A 24,783-nucleotide genomic window follows, 5' to 3' on the forward strand; every position below is an offset into this window, starting at 1 on the left:
TTGGGCTTTTTGGGCTTTCTTTAGGGCTTTTTGGACTTATTTTTTTGGGTTTTTTTTTACCCTCATTTTTTTTTCTTGTATTTTTAATATCTTATTGGGCCCAATTGCTATAAAAAGAGCCCATATTGAAAAATCAAAAATATTTGACCCAAAATTTACATTTACTTGTACTTTAAAAAAATTTCCTTAAATATTAAATCATAACCGGTTAACTTTTTTAAAATAAAAAATAAATAAATAAATAAACACAACATGTAAAAAAAAGTTCAGAATTCAGACAACTGTCACAACATATAATGATAATACATTAATACTTAAATTGTGTTTATAAGTAACACATTGGTCATTGTTTAATCCAATGTCAATTACTTAATTTGATATTATACGAATCATATCATCATTGTACATTAATAATATGATTCACTTGAAGTCTTGAATAAAGTATTTGAATTGTCATTGAATCATATGATTAAGTATTGATATTATACATTTATATTATTCATATGCATATGTAGACTTATATAGACTTATAACATATATAGATTTATAAGTTTATAACATACATTGGAAATAAGTCTCTAGATATTTAATTGTTATATTAGTATGAATTAGTATACTTATGAGTTATGTCATATTATATATGTATAATTTGTTAATATAATCAAATGATTTAATGATCAATTGATCATGTGATATAATCATATAAATTATAGTGATAATATATTAATACTCAAATTGTGATTTAATTTTTTTTTACAAAAAAGAATTGTGATTTAATGATCAAGTGATTATATTATATGTATAAATATTTTTATAATTATAATTATAAAAATATATTATATAAAAAGGCGGTTAGCGGTTATGGTTAGTAAACCCAATAACCGCTAGGCGGTTATAGCGTTTAGCGGTTAATACGATTAAGCGGTTAAGTGGTTAGTGGGTGGTTTTTAACCGCCCGCATTGACACCCCTATTCAAAGGAGTAAAAAATCGTAAAAAAAAAAAAAAAGTTTGGGAAGTTTTCTGTTTTGCCGCGTTGACTTAGGAATTTATAAGATATATACCCTTTTGTTAAAGGTTAATGGCTGAATCTAACGGATTGGGGTATTGAATCAAATTGAAAGTTTATGGGGTTAAATTGAGAGTTTTTGAAATTTATGAGAGTTTTTTCAAAATATGTGGTAGTTCAGGGGTTTAAAGTAAAATTTCGGATTGGGGTATTGAATCAAATTGAAAGTTTATGGGGTTAAATTAAGAGTTTTTGAAATTTATAAGAGTTTTCTTAAAATATGTGGTAGTTCAAGGGTTTAAAGTAAAGTTTTAGAAAAAAAAAAAAAAAAAAAAAATCCATGAAAGGTGGTGTACATATGTATATATGGTCACCTGGCATGGGCAACTAAAAACCCAAAAAGAGCAAAGGAGAGAGAGGAAAAAAAAACATACTTCTAGAAGGAAAACGCTAGAGATGTGTTATGTGCCCACGTCACATGTGCCAGAGAATTAAAAAGAAAGATTTTTATTAAATAATTCGAGAGATCTTAGGCCTCCTTACTTTAAGGTAGTTCGAACAACCTAAACCTCTGTCAACAACAGCCTAAACATTTGATAAATTAATTCATCGATAATTTTAGTAACTTTATGGCCAATGTCTTTAAATAGAAACTTACAATAAGATAAGATAGAAAATACTCAACTAAATACATCCAAGTGACCTACTCTTTACATTTAAATTTACATTACTCACAACATTGACTAAATAGTCGTAAATTCAAGTTATTCAGTTGACAATAGTTTACATAATAACAACTCAGTGCATCCCAAACAAACCACCATATCAATTAATAGTCACTATTTTCATGATTAAGATAAATCATCATTATTGATATTTTATTGTCTTATCAAATGAAATGCTCAATTTCATCACCGACTACGTACTAAGGTTTGTAAGTGGGGTCATATACACGGTTAAATGAAAGAAAATAAAATTTCGACTACAATTTCCTATTCCCAAAAACACCAAAATTTATAACCTCTAATGGGTAACATTATTGCATGAACCTAGTTACTATCAAAGTCCACGTAACCATGGTACAATATTCTTCACAGGCATTTTCTCAAACACCTTATGCGCTAAATTTATATCTCGAACCATTACTCACCAAAAGCATGTCAATCACCCATCGAATAAATCAAACCCAAACCCTAGGGTGACTTTAAACCTTCAACCATTGTTGTATATTTATCACTGTATTCTTCCAAAGCTTTCAAAAAACCGTTGCTCGAATTGCTCGTTATCTTCCACATGCAAAAATATAAATTTATGAATTAATGTGACCATGATTATCTCTAAGCGACAAGGATTGGTCAAGTCCAATATGCCAAACTTACAAAGCAAAGGATAAAACTAGTACTGGATGATGAAGAATAGCACCAAAACTTCTCAAACTATATATAACACTATTCAGTGGTCAAGCATGAGGAAATAGAATCCGAACACACGAAATGACATAATAAGAAGAGTTATCATCAATCAAAGGAACTCTTATTTACTATACATAAATATCAAGCATCTTTCTGCTATCAAAATAACTACTCCACAAATTTATATATTAATTAATTTGTATTTAAAATTGAGTTAATTGATTTGATTCCTCTTATTGAATTGACGAGCAACTTGGATTTGAATTCTCTTCAGCATCCATAGCAGGTCTCTCTGGCGATGAAAGAGTAGGCATGGGAGGCATTTGTAGGCATTCAATTTCTCCTTCAAACATTTCTACGACATTATTCATTTAAGGGCGATCACTAGGCTTCATCTGTATGCACCATAATGCCACTATAATCATCTTCTTAATCCTTTTCTTTTCCTCTTCTGTGGCGTCTTCCATTTCTATGTCATTTCCATCTTGCAATTGGTCATAGACCCAAGTAGGAAAGTAGATTTGGCTTGAATGCTCCGCATATGCATTTAAGTTTTTTCTTTTACCCGCTATTTCCATCAATAACATTCCAAAACTATAAATATCAGATTTGTAGGAGATACCTCCAATGTTTTTGTAGAATAATTCAGAAGCCATATATCCTAATGTCCCTCGTGCAGAAGTCAAATAAACAATGTTGTTATCTACTGGATACAGTTTTGCAAGGCCAAAGTCAGAAACCTTAGGAATAAAATTCTCATCAAGAAGAATGTTGTGAGGCTTGATATCAAAATGTAAAATCTGCATGTCACACCCTCGATGCAATATTCAATCCCACGACCAACTCCGATAGCAATATCATATATTTTGTTGTAGCTTAAGATAACACTTTCTTCTGGTGAAAAAAATGTACTTATTCAAAGATCCTTTAGGCATGAATTCATATATAAGAGCCCAGTTTGACCCTTGAATGCAAAAACCAATAAGCCGCACTACATTAACGTGGTGATTCTTCCAATGGTTGCAACTTCGTTTATAAAATCTTGTCTGTTAGCGTTGGATTTACCTAGCATCTTTATATATAGCTACAAGTTGGCCACTTCGAAGCCTTCCTTTATACACAGTGGCATAGCCTCCTTCACCCAATTTGTCCTTCAAATTTTTGGTCACCTTCTTAATTTCTGAGTATGAATACCTTATTGGCATGAGGTTGTTGTGGGTTTGCAGAAATTCTTGAATAGCAGTATACATAGATAAATGCCTTCTACGACATTTGTATATCAAAAACGCAATCACGCATGGAGTCCCTAATATAGTTATTGGGGCATGGTATAGTCCTGAGCATGAACATCCAAGTAATTAGAAGAAAACAAATTAGTTTATTGTTTTATTGGTGTCAACACCACTATTTTTAGTTGATAAAAATTAGTAATAACTTCTAATTAATCTCCTTCCTAAATCCTTATAATTAAGCGTGGTATTTGTTGTCCTTTTCCTGTAAATTTCATAAATATTTTCATCATGTCTACACGTTCAAACTATTTTCATGTTTCACATTCTAAGTAATGATCTGTTAAAAATTGAAGATTAAAGGAGAGAAGCAAATTCTTACCAGTGATCAGTAGTACCGCAAGAAAATCTACAACAACATATAGAAAAATATGAATCAATTAGTAATTGATCAAAAATTAAATAATTTCCCCTTGTTCATGCTTAAGAGGAAACTTAAACTTTGAAAAACCTCTAGATTTTACCTGTATGGGCTTTAAATTCATTGTGCTCGATTTTGTGCATTCTCACTTTTTGTTTAGCTAATTAGCTAAGCAAATAGGTTATAACCTATTAGTTTGGGTGAATATTTTTCTTTATGAGGTTAGTTGGTAAACAAATTTTGAATACATTATAATAGATTTTATGCGCAGAAATGCATAGAATACCTTTTATTGACACGTCCGAAAAAGGAGATTGAGGGAAAGGTGGCGAGAGATTTGAACTAGTGAATTTCGTTTCATAAGGCGTGTTCCTTAACGGATTGAATTACTCCTTACTCCTTTGAAAGGAAATGCATAGAATACTAATCGTTTGTTATCATAGAAAAAAGGTGTCGGGCATGAAAAAAGGAAGTGGCTAATCTTGCAAAGAAGTGCTTAGAAGTGTAAGGAGAGGATAGGCCTAGTATGAAGGAAGTAGCAACAGAATTGGAGGGTCAAAGAAAGATTGAGATCTAAACAAAGCATAAAAGTTTGAGATCAACTAATTCCCAAACACTTGGTTAATTATATTTCTTTCATATATATTAGTTTTAGTTATATTGATAATTAAAAATAAATTTAAACATTTAATCAATATTTTAACAAGTTATTTATATACTTTCTGTCATCGGGACACTCGTCCAATTATATTAACATTCAAAAAAAAAAAAAATTATTTTGAGATCTTTACCCCTTTCAATTCCCGTTTGAAAAAAAATCAAAATCAAAATCAAAAATCAATTTTTTGAGAGAAACGTTACCTATGGCGGATGCCAGTATTAGTCGTCCTGCTTTGACAAAGAAAATAAGAACATTAGCTGTTGAAAACTTGGAATTAGAAATCATCATTTGTTTTTTTTTCTCTGCATCCTTTCTTTACTCACCAAATCGAGCCGATTCGTTGTGGGGCCATGAAAGCTCAAAACCATATACCAATTCGTTGTGGACGTCTGAACAAGAAACATGTCGGTCATCATCTCGAGGCAACGATGTCAGAAACATTCGATCGACTTGGCACGAGTCCTCCACATCCTCTGCGTTGGTTCTGCCGACTTTAACATATCTATACATCTTGGAAGAATACTCTCCAATATTCCTAAAGCAAGATGAAGTCTTCAAATAGAATGGAGAATTCACCGAATTTTCACACATCACAAAAACCACACCCTTTGATAGAGTCGTTTCATTCGTGGTATATGGAACCCCGTCACTGAAATTCTTGCGGTTTAGAAAATGACGAGGGATGGATACCTCATCATTACCAGAGTCTACCACTCGGATTGTGTAGTTTTCGTAATTGATTTGCCGTACGTAGTATTTTCCGCCATGTAAGTATAACACTGTTTGGTTGTTCTCACATATATGAAAGGGTGTACCTTTGGTTGCCGCAGCTTTGTGGATGGTTTTGTAATCGAAAGGGATAGCTTATGTTACGGATATCGCTGCAGGAAGAAGGAGCACAGAGATGACCATCCTCTGCACTGCAACTCTCATGGACAAGTACAATAATAATAAGGGCACAGAGTCCAGCAGGGAAGGCCACTCGTCCTGCCATTTTGAGAGGGACAGAGAGTGTGAGAGAGAGATTCTACACTACAAAAAAAACAATTTGTTTTTTACTAGAGATTTTTGACGTCTTATGGTGTCCGACGCGTCAGAAAATTTCTCTGACGTGTCGTTTCTGATGCGTGTAGATTGTCAGAAACATAGGTGACAGAAAAAAAAAAATTTCCTAACGCGTCAGTGGGTAAATTCTGACGTTCTACTGTCTCACACGTCAAAATTTTTTTTAACGTGGTAGTTCTGACGCATGTCAGAAAATCGAAAAATTAAATAAAATTTTTTTAAAAAAAATTTTTCTGGAAATTTTTTTTCAATTAAAAAATTTATTAATTTAAATTAATTTTCAATTAAATTATTATTATGTTTTTTTTGGAATTAATCCTCTGCACGATAGCTCCCTCACGCTGTCGTGCAGATCTGTGTTTCATGGTGCAGAGATCTCTACACCATGAAACACATTTCTATGGTGCAGAGATCTAGATCTCAATTTTCTCTCTCTCTTCTTTTCTCCGGCTCTCACTTTTCTCTCTCTTCTAATCTTCTAATCTTCTCCTCTTCTTCTTCTTTTTTTTTTTTTTGCTTCTCTTCTTCTTCTTCTCTTCTCCCTTTCTTTTTCTTCTTCTTCTCTTCTCCTTTTCTTTTTCTTCTCCTTAAGAAGAAATTTCTTCTATCTGCCGTGGCCGTGGAGAGAAGGGAGAATATTGAGAGAGGAGAGAGAGAGTGTGTGGGAAAAATAAATGAGGAGGGAATAATAAAAAGAGGAAAAAAGTTTAGGGAAAATAAGAAGAGGGAAAATTTTCAAAATTTTGGCGATTTGTTTTCTAACGCACTAAATTTAGTGCATCAGAAAATTCTAGCGCACCAAGAAATTTCTGACTCGCCAATTTGACGCGTCAGAAATTTCTGACGCGCCAAACTAGCGCGTCAGAAAATGCTGACGTGGCAAAACTCTTGTACTGTTTTTTTGCCACGTCAAAAAATGCTGATGTGGCAAAACTCTTGTACTGTTTGTCACTAAAAAAATATCAATTTTTTTGTAGTGCTAATTATCTTCTTGCTCCCTTTAGCTTAAAGGACCCTCTTTTATTCACATCCAACCGATCGATTAACGTATTTTCACGGTTTCACACATATTTGACTGAGATTGCGTGTTTTAAATTTATTTTTAATTAGTGGCCGACATAAAAATTTTTTTTTAAAAAACGTCATTTAATTCAGTCCCATTTAAAATGAAATGGATAGGGGCGAAAATATCAATTTTAGGAGGACCAGCTAGCAATAGCATGCTGGTAATTAACTTTGACCCTGCATAAAAAATGCCTCAAGCCCAAGTCAATGATAATTTCACCCGGAGTTTACTGCTCACTTGAACAGGGTGAGAGGTAATCACCGGAGAAAAACCAAACCCAGAAACATAAATATTTATGCTTTGAAATGGTAATCTCATATTTGAACCTTCCGGACCACGGAGATGCATATTTGCTTTCAAATGCATGGGCATCTCATATTTCTTATTGTTTGTGGCTTTCGCCGTAGGCCTTGGAGAAGGCCACTAGAATGTTGGGTGTGATGAATTACGGTGTGGAGGCGGTGGCCCAGCCATTCGATTTCCCTTCCGACTTAACAGTCAGCCACATCACTTTGGATGGCCTGGGTTTAATCTATCCTGTACTGATACAAAACATATGGTGCTCGAGCTGCCAACTTCTTTGAAGTTCTTTGTGAAAAAGATTGACTATAAATCTCAGGTAATTGAAATACATGACCCATATCATTGCTTTCCAAGACAGCTTCACCAACTCAATTTGTCTTCCTCTCCTTTCCTGATCAAAAAAGAGTTTTTCATGATGGACTACGCCTTATTCAATTGTTCCTCAACAGAAACACAAGCTGACTATGCCATCTCTTGTCTTAGTGGCCCAAGCCATGAAGTTCGTGCCTTCTTTAAGGACGATGACATAACCGATTTGCCCATAGCATCTTGTAAAAAGATGTATACTCTTCCATCAATTCCCATTTCGACTAAGACTCTGATTTTTAGGGGCCAACATTCGGTATCAAAGGAAATCGGTGATGATAAAACTCTGCAATTGAATTGGTCCAGACCAGTTTGCAGCGAGTGTGAAGAGAAGGGCATGCGATGTAGATTGAGGAATAATAGCAATGAATCAGAAACAGAGTGCTTTCCTAAACATGCTAAAGGTATTATTGTCTTCTGTCCATCAGTTTCTCACAGAGGTTTCAAGCTTAGTTTAAAAATGTTCATCTGCATCGGCGAGTTTCCTGTATTCATTTCCACCCAAAAATAAAACAAAATTAATTAAATGTTTGCTTCCCAATATATGTATACTTTACTTGCCCTGTTGATTCATTCATCTAACGCAAAGAAAAATAACAAGCTTATTTTCTGTATCACACTTTAGCAATTATTTATTTTCTGCTGTGTACAATGAGAATCTAATTTTGTTAAATCTTTAACAGGTCTATTATCGAAGTTAAAGATTCCTGGTGAGTCCTCGATCTACTATTCACTTTGAAGTATTTATTATTCGGTAGAAGGAAGTTCTTGATCACTTGACGAATTATGTTTTAACATGCAGGCATCATCTTAGGTTCATTTCTATTAGTACGTAGTAGCAGTCTTTGCTCTTTACCGCCTTTATAGCTATGATAAAGCAGAAAAACAAAATCAAGCAAAGATCAAAACATTTTTGGAGGATTACAAAAATTTCAAGCCCACAAGATTCTCGTATGCCGATATTAAAAGGATTACAAATCAATTTGTCGAGAAGTTAGGCGAAGGAGCATTTGGAACAATATTCAAAGGAAAGCTTTCAAATGAAATTCATGTTGCGGTGAAGATGATCCTAAACACTTCCAAAGAAAATGGTGAATAATTCATAAATGAAGTAGGAACGATGGGTAGGATCCACCATGTTAATATAGTTCGCTTGGTTGGCTTCTCTGCAGATGGATTTCGACGAGCTCTAGCTAGTTTATGAATTCTTACCGAATTATTTATTAGATAAGTTCATATCTTCAACAGACACTAAAAATCGTTTTCTTGGTTGGAACAAACTGCAAGATATTGCTATTGGCATAGCAAAAAGTACTGATTATCTTCATGAAGGGTGCAACCAACAAATCCTCCATTTTGATATCAAGCCTCATAATGTTTTGCTAGATGCAAATTTCAATCCAAAATTTTCTGATTTTGATCTTGCCAAGTTGTGCTTCAAGGATAAGAGTGCAGTGTCCATGACCACAGCCAGAGGGACCACGAGATATATTGCACCAGAAGTGTTCTCTAGGAACTTTAGAAATGTTTCTTATAAATCCGATATCTATAGTTTTGGAATTTTATTGCTTGAAGTGGTTGGAGGGAGGAAAAATGTTGACATTACAGCGGAGAATACTAGTCAAGTTTACTTTCCAGAATGGATCTACAATTTCTTAGAACAAAAAGAAGACCTACGAGTCGTTATTAAGGATGATGAAAATGCTGAAATTGCCAAAAAACTTGCAATTGTTGGACTTTGGTGCATCCAATAGCACCCAACAAATCGCCCTTCCATGAAAGTTGTCATTCAAATGTTGGAAGGAGGGCATGAATTAACTATGCCTCCTAATCCATTTGCCTCAACAAGTACCACAAGAATGAATCTAAACCAAAAGTTAGATGTCATCTCAGAACAAGAATAATGGTCAAACCATTTGCAATCATGTTGTACTCAAGGATTAGAACTATTAATCTTTCCTTTTTTTTTTTTTTTTCTTTTTTTTTTTAAAAAAAAGTTGTCGAGTTCTTGGATTGTGAATTGTATAATTAATCTGAAAGTGAAAATCTTTATAGTTTCAGTACCACTACGCACGTTTGATGATCACAATTTCTTGCAAAAGAGGAATGTTCTATAAATTAAGTATACATAATGCACTTCTCTTATTAAATTACCAGTTATTTTAAAAGTTTAAGTTAATAAGAAGAAGTAAAATAGTTTAACACACTTCTTTACATGTGAGATTTACATCTCTCCTTTCCCTTTATGATCTCATTCCTTTTTTTGAGATCTATCCAGTTGGGGTTTCTAGTAAGCTTGTCTTTGTTTGTTTCTTTTCTGTTTTGTTCTCCTCCCTGTAACCTCTTTGTTTGAATGTAAGTTGGTTTGTTACAAAAACAAAACCAAAAACAGAAAACTCTATTTTTAATATGTGATGTCCACGTAAAATATTTTATTGAATTAGAAGTAAATTATAGAGTCAATGTTTAAACTCAGGATATTTGATTATGCTACTAAAAAAAATTATAAATTTAATCAATATTTTAATACTTTTATTAAAAAAAATATTGCACATTATGGATTTAATGATCATTTTATCTGTCTATTTTAACTTGAAATTTTGTTACGAATGTTCTCTAAAGTACACATTATGATCAATTCTATGATATAAAAAATAATGCACACGTTACTCGAAGTTGGATAATTGTTATATTTTCAATGTATTTGATAGAATAGGTAAATTATGAGTAATGTTATGGACCATCTTTTTATCCTTCTAAAGTTGATATGGTTTTCAAAATGACCATTGAATTAAAATTCAAGTATGTTTCATCTAAAATTTAATGGTGATTTTAAAAGCTACATCAACTTTAGGAGAATAAAAAAAAAAGGATAAACAGATAATATCTAGCATTACTCCTAAATTATATAGGCTATGGGGGAATCTTGCAATAGTTTTACCATATTTTAATTAATTCTGGCTAAATCCGAACATATTTTGAGTTTATCCTTCCAATTGTATGATATAATGACATGCTACCTATGTTAATGTGTTGTATAACTTAATTATATGACAATAAAAAAAAATATATATATATATCACTACATCATTAAAATAATATAATTGTCAATATATATATATATATATATATATATATATATATATATATATATATAACAATCAAATGGAACAAAATGCTCCGTACAATGTTAAAGATATAAGTTGGAATCTTCACAACTCAAACATTATTTATAACATACACAATAGCGTCACAGGCTATTATAAAACAAAGACAATATCTATAAAAAGTTACCGTCTCAATGAGTTTCAAATCTACAGTAAATTCTGGCGAATCATATCTCTATCCGTTTACAGGTCCTTGATTCCCTGGCTTTTTTATCTCCACTACTAGTGCTTTATCCTCTTCGCTGCCTTTACCACAGTGATAATTTTTCTTTATACTTGATAACTCCTCTGTCATCAGTCTATGGTTTGCTCCCACTTCACCTCATATATCGCGACTAAAAGCATATCTATAGAGAATATATTCTTATTTAAAAACAACAAAAATATAATAACAAAAACCCAATACACTCTCACTCGCCACCGCTGGCCAATCACGTGCCGCTAAAAAACACCCCGAGAAAGGGAGATGGAAGGGGGAAAGAGAAAGGGGGCGGGGATCGAGGAGGGAATCGTAACTCCCTCCCCCACTCTGCTATGCTCTCGATCTCTATGATGCTCTCTTTCTAGGGTTTGATGCCCCTGATCCTTAGTAATATAATTGTCTACTAATTAACATTACTTTTCCAATAAACTTTCAAACTCTTATTAGTTACTTTTATTTATCATTCAATTTTCTTGGAGAAGATCGACTTGAAGCGTGGATTCTTTGGATGGAGATAACTTCCAAACTTTATTGGATTTATTGTTAATTGGTCAGTGAAGAAACTGGATACGTGCACCGAAAGTCCTCACTGCTTTCATTATCACAACCTCAAACAAAATATAATTATTAACTCTTAGAATTGACCATTTAATGGATAACATCACACATATCTAATTTAAAAAACCAAAAAAATAAAAAAAATCACAAGCATACGTTACTTTATATTTCAAATGAACCCACTGATATTTTTCTTTTCTTATATTTAAATATTATTAAATATTATCTTTTTTTTTTTTTATTAATGTTGAGATAATCTCAAATTTATGGAAGATAACATGACGGAAAGAGATTTCCCGTGATAAAGATTGCATTAAAGGGTAACTGTTAGGAATAATTCACAATTTATGAAAGATATCATAACGGAATGAGAAGAAACCAAAAAATGTCCTAGCAGTCTGGCGAAAACTCCCATACCGGCAAGAGATCAGCATTCAAACATAACGGATCCACCTTCATGCGCGACAAATCGCATTAGACTATATGAGATATATGATTCAACACACATCTGTATTCACTGTCATAGGAGATAAGTTCAAACTTCTCTTTTGTCCTCGTTTGTTGATTCTTCCATAAATCAGCAAAGAAAAACAATGGATGGAATTTTTCAGAGGCCTACTGATGTTGAAATCTCAGCTCAAAAAGAAGGAAAACTGGCACACCAACACTGATTTTTCCTACTGAATAGACAAAGCCGCCAAAGCGTGATGCATGCTCAGTCAATTATATGGACTCCATAATAAATTAATTGATTGTTGTCTCCCAATAATGTCAATGAAAACGCAACACATGCATGCATTATGAAGGAAGGAGTGGTATGAATTTGTTGAAACTTGAAAAACCATGTCCATGTAAGTTTCAATGAAAAATCATCTCTAATCTTCCATTTGTCATCATCACAAACCTCCAATAAAATCAATTTAACGGAAAAATGCAAAGTACTGCATGTGATTATACCATTTTACAATAAATTTCTTGTGATTTAAAAAATTCCGATAGCTCCAATCCCTATGATATGTAAAAATAACAAATATTTCTACTATTAAATTTTGTGTAAAATCACTATCAAGTTCCGTCTACAATTTTGACAGACTTTGTTTTATTATTCTAATCTTTATTTTGTTATGTATTGTTTTATTCTGCATTTATCTCAATAAGTAGGCCAATTATATAAAGTAGGTCAATTATATAAAGCCATATACTCCTTAATTTATTCAAGTAGAAGTAGTTCAATAAAGAGTTATATTCAATTTTAAACTTTTAAATTGTGGGAACAATTTTTTTTTTTTTTCCTCTTATGTTTGCAATTTCACCATTTTGCTGCATTGAGTTAGAAATCCAATGGATTCTAAACAGGCTGATTGGCTCAATAAATCAACAATTCGATCATGCATAATGTTCCATCTTGGAAACAACCCCATATTCCTTATACATTGAATTAAAGACTTTCTAGCTCTCAAAAATCTGGCCCACATGGCTACAAATGCTTAGGTTTGACAGAAACCCTGATTTTAGTAACCAGACAAGACTAACTATGAAAGCAGTAGCCCCAATTCCAGTATCCTTTGATTTCATGAAAATGTTCAAAAAGCTTCTTCAGAAATCTTCTTTTTTTTTTCTTTTTTTTTTTTTTTTTTTGCATACCCATCAAGAATCTTGTTGTAATGAACCAAATTCTTTTCAAATAGTGTATCATGGGCTAGGGCTTTGGTCGATGGACTATTAAAATAAAGCCTTTCTCACCAACCTTGGCAGGAAAATCCTGTTCAACGAAAAGCTTTTATGGGGTTAAGGCTCTTCATCCAAAAGAAAATAATTTTAATCAGGTTATAGTGTAAATTGAGTGTTTTGCACCCTTTAATAGAAAAGAAACATTTCAGCTTGAAACATAAAAAAATAATAACCCTTCTGCAATCGTCTTGATTGGTTTTGAAGATTCCAGTGTTGAGGGCTCAAATATGGGTAGAGGTTTTGGTGGTGGATGTTAAGTTAGAATGAATGAAAAAGTTCACATGATTTATTTGAATTAAAGATAAATTGTTTTCATTTATATTATATTTGGTATTTTTACCTAATGTATCAAAATTTCTATTGAAAGTTGTGAAACGGGGTTTTACACCACATCTTAATAGAAGGAGAAGTGTTAGAGAGCCAAACAAATGAACCCAAAAAAAATTTCAAACTAACGTGGCAGACCGTGAGTGGCAAACAAAGGAGAGAAAATTGCATTTTTTTAATTTAAAAACCTTTGCTACGTCAGTTTAGAAATTTTTCTAATTTTATTTGTTTGGTTCTCTAGCACTTCTCTAATAGAAAAGGCTCTCCATTGAAAATACTTGAAAATTTCAGATTTCTTAATAGCATGCCCAAGCCTTACAAATCTTTGTTGCTGTCCATAACTCCGTTCAATAATCAGGTGCCTACTTTCCATACGAACAAGTGATTTTGTGCTTAACAATCCCAAATCAAACGTTTGGGAATGCTTGTGATTTATAGAGTTATACACGATACAAAAAAATTTTGTGGTTGAAATTGCAATTTAGATGTCCATGATAAAGTTTTCAATAGTACCATCGATAAAGAAAAAGAAAGTAACCTTTGAATATTTGCAAATAAAAAATAAGAAGAGTTATCATCAATCAAAGCAAATATTATTTAATTAGGAAAAAAAAAAAAGCAAATATTATTTACTACACATAATATCAAAGCATCTTTGTACTATCAAATACACACGAGAAAATTAATTACTCAATAGACTGACATATCAATCAAAATGGACCTGATTGATTTAATTCATCTGATTGAATTGATGAGCAACTTTGATTCAAAGTCTCTCCTGTATTCATTATGGGAGTCTCTAACAATGACATGGAAGGCATGGGAGGCATTTGTAAGCAATCAACTTCCCCTTCAAGCATTTCTACGACATTGTTCATTGAAGGCCGATCACAAGGCTTCATTTGTATGCACCATAATGCCACTATGATCATCTTTTTAACCATTTTCTTTTCCTCCTCTGAAGCATCTTCCATTTCTATTTCCTTTTCATCTTGTAAATGATCATATACCCAAGTAGGAAAGTAAATTTGGCTTGAATGCTCTGCAAATGCATTAAAGTTCTTTCTTCTACTTGTCATTTCCATTAACAGCATTCCCAATATAAACATTAGCTTTGTATGAGACCCCTTCAATATTTTTGTAAAATAACTTAGGAGCCATATACCCAAATGTCCTTCTTTCTACAGTCAAAGAAACAGTGTTGTTATCTACTTGATACAATTTTGCTAGGCCAAAGTCAAAAACCTTAGGAGTAAAATTCTCATCAAGAAGAATGTTGTGAGGCTTGATATCAAAATGCAAAATTTGCATGTCACAACCTCGATGTAAATATTCAATCCCAAGAGCAACTCCTATAGCAATATCATATATTTTCTTGTAGCTTAGGAGGACACCACTTCCTTTTGGTAAAAAGATGTGCTTATTCAAAGACCCATGTGGCATAAAGTCATATACAAGAGCTCGCTTTGACCCTTCAATGCAAAAACCAATGAGTTGCACTATATGAACATGGTGAATCCTTCCAACGGTTGTAACTTCGTTTATAAAGTCTTGTCCGTTAGCTTTGGATTTACCTAAAATCTTTATAGCTACAAGACGACCATTTCAAAGCGTTCTTTTGTATACCATGCCAAAGCCTCCTTCACCTAATTTGTCCTTGAAATTTTTGGTCATCTTCTTAATTTCCAAGTAAGAGTACTTTATTGGTATGAGGTTGTTGTGGGTTTGCAGAAATTCTTCAACTTCATACATAGACAAATGCCTTTTACGCCATTTATATATCAAAAACGCAATCATATATACAAGGAGTCTCTAATACAGTTATTAGGACATGGCCTCCTGGGCAAGATCGAACACCCAAATAATTAGAAGTAAGCAAATTTATTGTTGCATTAATTGTTGTCGGTATATTTTTGTAGTTGAAAAAATAATCACAACTTCCAATTAATCACCTTCCTAAATCCTTGTATTAAGCACGATATTTGTTGTCTTTTTCATGTAAATGTCTCAAGTATATTCATCTTGTCTCCACGTTCAAGCTATTTTCATGTTTCATTCTAAGGATTAAAGATTTATGAAGAAAAAAAATGACACCGCACTTTGATCCTTGGCACACAAGAAATTTTTGGATTGAAATTTTCATCTAGCAAAACATTATGAGGCTTGATATCAAAATGGAGGATTTGTTGGTCGCACCCTTCATGAAGATAATCAATACCTTTTGCTATGCCAATAGCAATATCTTGCAGTTCCAAGGAAACGATTTTTAGTGTCCGCCGAAGATATGAACTTATCTAATGAATAATTTGGTGAGAACTCATAAACTAGAGCTCGTCGAAATCCATATGCACAGAAGCCAACCAAGCAAACAATATTAACGTGGTGAATCCTACCCATCGTCCCTACTTCATTTATGAATCCTTTACCATTTTCTTTGGAAGTGTTTAGGATCATCTTCACCGCAACATGAATTTCATTTGAAAGCTTTCATTTGAATACTATTCCATATGCTCTTCGCCTAACTTCTCAACAAAGTAATTTGTAATTCTTTTAATATCGGCATACGAGAATCTTGTGGGCTTGAAAATTTTGTAATCCTCCAAAAATGTTTTGATCTTTGCTTGATTTTCTTTTTCTGCTTTATCATAGCTATAAAGGCGGTAAAGAGCAAAGATTGCTACTACTAATAGAAATGAACCTAAGATGATGCCTGCATGTAAAGTATACATATATTGGGAAGCAAACATTTAATTATGTTTTATTTTTTGGTGGAAATGAATACAGGAAACTCGCCGATCCAGATGAACATTTATAAACTAAGCTTGAAACCCCTGTGAGAAACTGGAGTCCAATGGTGGAAATTGATGGACAGAAAACAATAATACCTTTAGCATGTTTAGGGAAGCACTCTGTTTCTGATTCATTGCTATTATTCCTCAATCCACATCCCATTCCCTTCACTTCACACTCTCTGCAAACTGGTCTGGACCACTTCAATTGCAGAGTTTTATCACCACCGATTTCCTTTGATACCGTATATTGGCCCTTCAAAATCAGAGTCTCAAACGAAAAGGGAATTGATGGAAGAGTATACATCTTTTTACAAGATGCTATGGGCAAATCGGTTATGTCATCGTCCTTAAAGGAGTCACGAACTTCATGGCTTGGGCCACTAAGACAAGAGATGGCATAGTCAGCTTGTGTTTTTGTTGAGGAACAAATGAATAAGGCGTAGTCCGCTCTGGCCAACTCTTCTTTGAACAGGAAAGGCGAGGAAGACAAATTGAGGTCGTGAAACTGGCTTGGAAGGCAATGATGTGGGTGATCATATAATTCAATTATCTGAGATTTGTAGTCAATCTTTTCCACAAAAAACTTCACAAAAGGTGGCAGCTCGAGCACCGTATATTTTGTATCAGTGCAGGATAGATTAAACCCTGGCCACCCACAGTGGAGTGGCTGAGTGTTAAGTCGGAAGGGAAATCGGATGGCTGGGCACCGCCTCAACACCGTAATTCACCACACCCATTTTGGCATTCTCCAAGGCTTACGACGAAAACCACAAACAAGAAGAAATATGAGATTCCCATCTCTAAGCAAATGTGTTGGTACAGACTACAGGCTACAGAAGAATTGAACTATTGAAAAAGATCGAAGAAGACGTTCAATCAACTTCACGGGTGGTGCTATTGGGTGAGTGTGTAGAGAGAAATTGAAGTAAAGAAGAAAGAAGAAAGAAAAAGGCGTTGGGAGTAATTAAATCCAGAAAGTGGCGGAAAGAGACGAATTATAGTTTATTTTAATTCAATCTCCACAATTAATCAAGTTTCAAATGGATATATAATTTACTATATTTTTTAATTCAATGATTGAACCTTCAATTCGTATCTTCTTCCAAACTCTTCAAATTTGATCTGAATCAAATGTGTTAATGTAAATCATAATTTGTTGAAACTTGAAAAACTATGTCCATGCATATGGCTACAACCTTTAGCCCAATAATACCAGAATAACATGCTCACATGGGCCTTATTCCATGTTGAAGACTTTTTAGCCCTCAAAAACCAGGCTCACATGGGCCATATGGCTACAACCTTAACCCTTAGGCCTTAACCCTCTAATTTTGAATTGAATTTGCGAGTCATGTCAAAATTGTATGTCATTATGTCGCTTGTCAAGTTTGTATCGTGTCGAAGAATATGTATATATAAGACTATATAAGTTCATCATAATCTGACCTATTTAATTAAATTGGTCGGCTTACTCAATTTTAATCCTTTAATTTTGTATTGAATTCGTGTAAAAAATTGTCAATCCTAATTTTAGTACTCTAGCAAGCGGAATTTGCTCGCCCTTACCAATTGCACCAATGCTAGCTGTGAAAGCAATAGCCTCAATTCCTGTATCCTTCATTTCATGAAATACTTCCAAGGCTTCTTTAGAATTCAATTTTTTTGCATGCATACCCATAAAGAATCGAGTCATGCTATGCGGCTACCAAATTGAGGCAACCTAGCGTCGGCCAAATATTAAAAAAAAAAAAAAAAAAAAATTCTGTTATTTTTTTTTTGTTAGTTAAATTTTTATGAGCTAATATTTAAGTTATAATGCCTCAAAACTTGTTTTTGGATTCAAAACTAAAACTTAGAGGTGGAAGGTTAACCATTTAGGGATGGTATCACCCAAAAGGGATTGAATCATCCTAAATTTAGCGCTAATGCCTCAAATTTAGATTCCCCTTATAACATCTCTTTTTCTTCAATTAAAAAAAAAAAAAAAGACTAATTCAGACAAGAGTAGTAGGTAGGATCATTTAGTGCATTTTTCGTACCGATTAGCGAAGCATATTTAAGTTTTATTTTTTTATTTTTTTATTTTTTTAAAGAGATTGACATTTGAAGTCACTTAATTAAAATAAACCAATTATTATAAAATGGATGTAATAAATAAGTGTAAATTAAGAGTAACATTATTCTTCACGTTCTTGCTTATTCAGAGCATCTTAATAAGACGGAAAAAACCAAAATAAAAATAAAAAGGAAAAAAAGGTGGTGTATATACGTAAAAGACCCAAAAAGACGCAACGTTGGCAACAAAAGACCCAAAAAGACGCAAGTAGAGAAACACAAGACATACTTTAAGAAGGAAAATGCTAGAGAAAACATACATGTTTAATAAATTAACTCATCATAATTTTATTAATTAACTTTTTGGTGTCTTTAAATAGACACGTACAGTAAAATAAGATTTTTTAAAAAAAAAAAAAAAAAAAACCCCTCAATTAATGATAAATGTTGGTACAGTTTCTGGTATGGTACCGGTAGACCCAAGGGTAGTTCGATCGGTAATATTTAGCTGATACTTTATTTCTTTCCTACAAAATAACAACACTCGTTAAGAGGATGCGTCGGGTGGTAGCCGAAGCGTTTCTCCTCCAATGCTTAAGTCAATGTCTGTATAAACTCAATATATAGCTTAGTGGAGTATGAATTATTATCTGTACCTGTTATCTATGAGCCTTTTTATAGTTAGGTCTCATGAGGACAGTGATGATGACTGGGCGGAAGATCCGAGATTTAGGCGTAACGGATTGAGGAGTTAATATTTTGGTTCCCTGATCGTTATGGTTGATGAGAAAACGTTCTTGCTATTGATATCATTCTGAGAATGGTGCACAGCGGTTACTGTGGCTAGCATAATCCAGAGAATGGTGCATAATCGTCAATGATATTTAAGTGTGTGTCGTAACTGCCCCAATGATTAAGCCATAATCAAGCTGTTAGCATGATCAATGCAAATCTTGCCCATAGCTGTCCTATCTGTCTAGTGCTTATGTTGCTGATTCAATAAATGATGTGAACCGAGTGAACAAGGTCTTCCGAGAGGATGAGCTTGGTAAAGCGACCACGTTTCCGTGCTTCCAAATTTGGGTTACTCCTTAGTAGGCCCATATGCGCGCTAGGCTTTTACCTTGATCGACGGGCTATGGGCTTTGCTGTCGTATAACAGGTCCAATGATCTTAGTGCAAATTTTGGTGTAACAATAAATTTAATTTTAAAATAAAACTAATCTTAGTCCTAATTGATAACTAATAATCCAAGGAGAGGAAAGCACGTTAGAAAGACAAGAAAAAGGAGAGTAAATATGACCCAGATGGAGATCCAATCAAATTACAAGAAATGCTTTCTTTTTTGGGGGGATTGAGAATATTGTAGGGATAGAAATTTTTTTTTTTTTTTTTTTTTTAAATATCAAAATTAAGGCTAATTTATTCAAACTTTAAGAGGATAAAGGGGCTGGGAAGGAACTTCATTGGAAATGCTTTCTTTAAATCGATGGAAAATTCTCATTTTTAAAGGTCGTATGTAAGAGAATTGGCACTTGTGTTGACTTTAGACACAGATGAGTGGCCATATATTGATGCTAGTAATGATGGGTGAGATGGACCAATGAAAGCAAAGAACCATTGTTTGAACTTCCAAGTAGGCACAAGGGAGCTTCCTTCTCTTGGATCTATATGTACGTGGAAGCTAAACTGACTTAGAAATTATCAAAAATAAAAAGGCTGCATCAACTTCAATATTTTCTTTTAAAAAAAAAATAAATAAATAAATATTAGGTGTTCTGCTTGATCTTAGGTGAATATTATTTGTTAAAAAAAAAAAAAAAGAACTTTATTTCTCCCATTTAATTTTTAAAAAATAATATTCACCTAAAACAAAAAGAATATCTACCATTTTCCAAGAAAAAAAAAAAAAAACTTCAGTATTTCGTTTCAAAGGATTTAGGTTATGTGTCGTAAAAAAAAAAATCACAATAATTTTAACAGCCAAATTTAATTTTAAATATTTCATGAAAACCAAACAAAAAGAGTTAACTAAGCTATATATAGGAAGTCGGACCAGTATCCTAATCAGGATGCAAACATTAAAAAATTAATAGTAAGTAAAACTATTTTTTATTTTTATTTATCACATTCATATTATTTCGGTAATGTATTTTCTTAATATTTTTTAATTGTGACCACGTTAAAAAAGAAACTTCTCACTAAAACGCGCTGTTTAGGCTGACGCTGTCAACGGAGGCAGTCGGAATCTGAAACTTCTTGGACACTTTTTCTACGGCGGAAGCGGAAGAGAAGCGCGTAATAGCTAGCTAGAATTATATATATTCCCAGAAACTGTGTGTCCCTGGGGGCCAGGCTTGTGAATACAAATATAATCTTCCTTCCAATTCCAACTGTTCATTCTCAGCCATCAGCTTTAATTTACTCTTCAATGTCGATTACTGGAATTCAAGGCCAGCTTCTTGAGGTCACTGGTATAGTAATACTTTCTTACTTTCTTTCTTTTTTTTCTTTTTTTATTTACATCACTATCCATCTTTATATATATCCCTCTTGGTTTTTGGTTTGTTGCAGTTAATGGGTGCAGCTACTTGAAGGACACCCAGTGGATCTCACGGCAGGACCCCTACGTTTTGCTCGAATATGGTAGCACCAAGTTCAGCACCAGGACTTGCACTGGTTTGTTCTCTTCGTGTTTTTTTTTTTTTTCCTGTTTAATAATTTTTTTTTTTTGAGCCATGTTCATTTGTTTCTTGGTGCACAGATGGTGATAAGACTCCGATGTTCCAGGAGAAGTTTGTGTTTGAATTAATCGAAGGTCTTCGGGAGATAAGTGCCAGCGTTTGGAACAGCAATACCCTTAAATCCGACAAATTCATCGGCAGTGGAAAATAATTGCATTTTTGAAATGATTTTCTGTATTTTATTAGACCCTTTTGGATAAATTTTAATGGGGTAGTTTTGATTTTTGTTAGAAATAGGTCTTGGGCCTAACTCAACCCAAAAGCTAGCTTATGAGTTGAGGTTTCCCCTCACCTTATAAATGACACATCTCCTTAATACCCAGGCAATGTGTGACTTCCAACACGCCCCCTCACGTGTGGCGGGAGGACATCCAAGCCAACACGTGCGACAATGGGTGACGGTGGGCCATAGCCAATTAATTGCATGGGTTAGGCTCTGATACCATGTTAGAAATAGGTCTTAGGCCTAACTCAACCCAAAAGCTAGCTTATGAGTTGAGATTTTCCATCACCTTATAAATGACACATCTCCTTAATACCCAGGCAATGTGTGACTTCCAACAATTTTGGTTTTTGTTGGTGATAGGATTCAATTGCAGAAGGTGCTTTCTGAGGGTTACGACGACACTGCCTGGCCTCTTCAGACTAGAGCTGGAAGAAATGCAGGAGAACTGCGATCAATATTACATTATTCTAATGCCCTAGTAAGTTACATTGCTATTTTGGGTGATTATTGAATACCATTTCCTTCTATTAATTCAGGAAGGTTTTTTTTTTTTTCATGGGGATAGCTGAATAATTGTATTGAATTATTGCAGAAACCTACAACAAGTTTTGCTTCGTCGGCGCCGCCTACGGCTCAAGTCCCTTTGTATTTTAAACTCCCCTCTACAAATGCTGATCCTTACGCAACTTCGGCCTATTCAACTCCATCAGCTCCCTACTCTCCATTCTCAGCTTCACCTTATCCATCAACCTATCCTCCCCCACCTTACCCACCAACTCCGGCACCGGCAACTCCTAATTACCCGCCTCCGGTCTATCCACCTAATTCAACAGGGTATCCACCATCTCTATACTCTGTTCCACCTCCCGCTACCTATCCTCCCCCACCTTACCCACCAACCTCAGTTTATCCTCCACCACCTTACCCAGCTTATCCTCCACCTCCCAATACGTATCCTCCCCCACCTTACCCACAAACTTCAGCTTATCCTCCACCTCCATATCCACCACCACAATAACGATAGAATGAAATCATTTATGATTATTAATGTTCATTTGTATTCAATAAAAAAGGAATTTGTTAACCAGGGATTTATTTGTATTTGAAATTATTCAAATGATGTGCAACGTTCGGATACTATATGAAATTTCTTAATAAATCAAAGAGATAAAAAGGAGAGAGATGAAAGACCCCTAATTTAAAAGATTTATTTGTATTTGAAATTATGCAAATCAAACTTAATCCTAAAGAATTTATATCCTTATCACGCCACAAACCTCAACCTATTATCGTCGAGGTAACATTCGTTTTAGGGATGTACTGCGTTAATATTTAATTCATCACGTACATGTGATAAATTCTCTGTATTTTGAATCCGATCCAGAAATGAAAGAAGTAATGGTTATATATATATATATATATATATATATACTTTTGAAGGTCACTACAGAAGAAAAAAAGTGAATTGTTTCAGCTTCGAAACTCATTTCAATTCCAAGTTTTGAATTTATCATTAATTATGAGGGTAATTCATTTCCAAGCTCCAGTTAAGATCATTTTAGTATTTCTATAATTTGAATGTGTCCCAATGTCTTAACCAACTTCTAAATTCGTGTTTCGTATTGATCGAATTGAATAGCATTTCCTTCTATTAATTCGTGAAGGTTATTTTTTCACGGGCGGCTATGGGGGCCTTATGGAATTCTCTAAAATCCATGTATCATGTGTGGAACATTAGAGAGCAAAATGTAGGCAATAGTGTGAAATTGTGAGAGGGGAAAATGAAAGAAAAAATAAAAGTAGAAAGGAGGGGAGGGAAGCACGATTAGAAAGAATATGACGATTAATTTTTTGAGTCATTCCAAAAATTAAGTGATTTTAAAATCATTTTGATCAAAATTTAATAATGATCAATTACAAGCTTAATAGTAATTTTAAGAGTTATATCATTCTCAAAGTAATACAAGAATGACTTGTAACATTACTCTAATATGACCGATGGAGATCCAATCAAAATTACCAAGAAATACTTTCTTTTTGGGAAGATCGAGATTGTAGGTAGAGATAGATTAAGACTATCAAAATCAAAATTAAGGTTAATTTAAGAGGATATTGTCATGATCAAACTTTAAGAGGATAAAGTTTGAATCGATGGAAACTAAATTCTCATTTTTCCATGGAAAATTGAGAGGAACTTCATTGGAAATGCTTCCTTAAATCGATGGAAAATTCTCATTTGTCTAGGTCGTATGCTAGAGAATTGGCACTTTGTGTAGACTTTGGACACAGTCTGTCACACAGATGAGTGGCCACTAATGCTAGAAATGATAGGTGGGGTGGACCAGTCAAAGCAAAGAACCATTGTTTGAACTTCCAATTAAGTAGGCACAAGGAAGCTTCTTTCTCTTCTCTGGGATCTAATTGTGGAAGCTAAACTGACTTGGAAATTATCAAAATTATAAAGGCTCCATTAACTCGAGTAATTTATTTTATTAAAAAAAAAAAAAAAATCCCTCTTCAGTATTTGGTTTCAAAGGATCACATGTTTCAGTCCAATGGTTGGGGTGGGGGTGGATTGCAAAAGTGGTGAGTATGCTACTAATATTTTGAGAAGAAAATATTATTTTCTGAGCAATTGCATAGATAATTTCAATTTGCTTTTCGACTATTAATTTAATTTCAAATTTTCCATGAGAAAGAAAAAGAATGAAATTAAAATATCATATAGACAATTGAAAAACTATAAAAAATATCATATAGTTTTATTTACAACACCTAAAGTAAATCTGTCTACATTTTTCATATAACTCATTTTACTTGCATAGCACTAACGGGTTTGGCAAAAGCCACCCCTCCCACCTCCCGCAAGGGGTGCAGCCACCCCCACGGATGGGAGGTGGCTTGCAAAGAGTGCCGCTTAGAGTGTTTGGGATGGTCACATGAGGATTCCTCTTTCTTAAGGGTGCATGATCGCATAAATTACTCTTTTAAATTGAGAATTTTTAAACTTTAAAAATAACCTTAAAAAAAAAAAAAAAAAATTGAAACAGGCTATTTAGGCAGACAAGTCAACCATCACTACTGACGCTGTCCATGCCTGAAAAATCTAAAAGTTGTACTCTTTTTCTACACCACTAGATTCTGGCACCCTATCTTCACGCTACACGCGGAATGTTACCGCGTCAACAGATCATTCGCAGAACCTGTTTGTGTGTCCCTGCAGGGGCCAGGCTTGTGAATAAAAATATACTCTTCCAACTACTCAATCTCAGCCATCGGCTTTTACTCTTCAATGTCGATTAAGGGTATTCAAGGCCAGCTTCTTGAGCTCACTGGTATGTAATACCTTCTTTCTTTTTCTATTTACAAACTAATAACAAAAAAAAAACCATCCATCTTTATGTCCCTCTTGTTCATCTTGGTTTTTTGTTTGCTGCAGTTGTCGGGTGC

The 24,783-nt window shown here is 33.8% G+C and overlaps 1 protein-coding gene and 3 pseudogenes across 2 annotated transcripts; 2 read left to right on the forward strand and 2 right to left on the reverse strand.

The window, feature by feature from the left end:
• Window positions 1-2,653: 2,653 nt before the first annotated feature.
• LOC132177239 (rust resistance kinase Lr10-like) lies at window positions 2,654-5,725 on the reverse strand (annotated as a pseudogene).
• Window positions 5,726-7,205: 1,480 nt separating this feature from the next.
• Window positions 7,206-9,444, forward strand: LOC132177337 (putative RING-H2 finger protein ATL21A). 2 transcript variants are annotated; one of them, XR_009439747.1, is made up of 4 exons: window positions 7,206-7,481; window positions 7,775-7,935; window positions 8,215-8,241; window positions 8,334-9,444. XR_009439747.1 is itself a non-coding variant. In XM_059589605.1 (3 exons), the coding sequence occupies exons 1-3, from the start codon at window positions 7,419-7,421 to the stop codon at window positions 8,396-8,398; spliced, it is 609 nt and encodes a 202-aa protein (XP_059445588.1). In that variant the 5' UTR covers window positions 7,206-7,418; the 3' UTR covers window positions 8,399-9,444. The 2 variants fall into 2 exon arrangements, 1 of the variants encoding a protein (XP_059445588.1); XM_059589605.1 differs by having other exon boundaries at window positions 7,206-7,935.
• A 4,782-nt stretch (window positions 9,445-14,226) lies between these two features.
• LOC132177240 (rust resistance kinase Lr10-like) lies at window positions 14,227-17,929 on the reverse strand (annotated as a pseudogene).
• A 2,865-nt stretch (window positions 17,930-20,794) lies between these two features.
• On the forward strand, window positions 20,795-22,351 carry LOC132177242 (leucine-rich repeat extensin-like protein 3; annotated as a pseudogene).
• The last annotated feature ends 2,432 nt before the right edge of the window (window positions 22,352-24,783 follow it).

The sequence above is a fragment of the Corylus avellana genome, chromosome ca4, assembly GCF_901000735.1.
Source record: "Corylus avellana chromosome ca4, CavTom2PMs-1.0".
NCBI lineage: Eukaryota > Viridiplantae > Streptophyta > Magnoliopsida > Fagales > Betulaceae > Corylus > Corylus avellana.

Bases quoted from the DNA above. Each gene is read 5' to 3' on its own strand.
- LOC132177337 (XM_059589605.1), top strand. From the start codon at position 7,419: ATGGTGCTCGAGCTGCCAACTTCTTTGAAGTTCTTTGTGAAAAAGATT. The intron at 7,936-8,214 runs GTATTATTGTCT...AATCTTTAACAG, and splicing joins CTTTCCTAAACATGCTAAAG to GTCTATTATCGAAGTTAAAG. The intron at 8,242-8,333 runs GTGAGTCCTCGA...TTTAACATGCAG, and splicing joins ATCGAAGTTAAAGATTCCTG to GCATCATCTTAGGTTCATTT.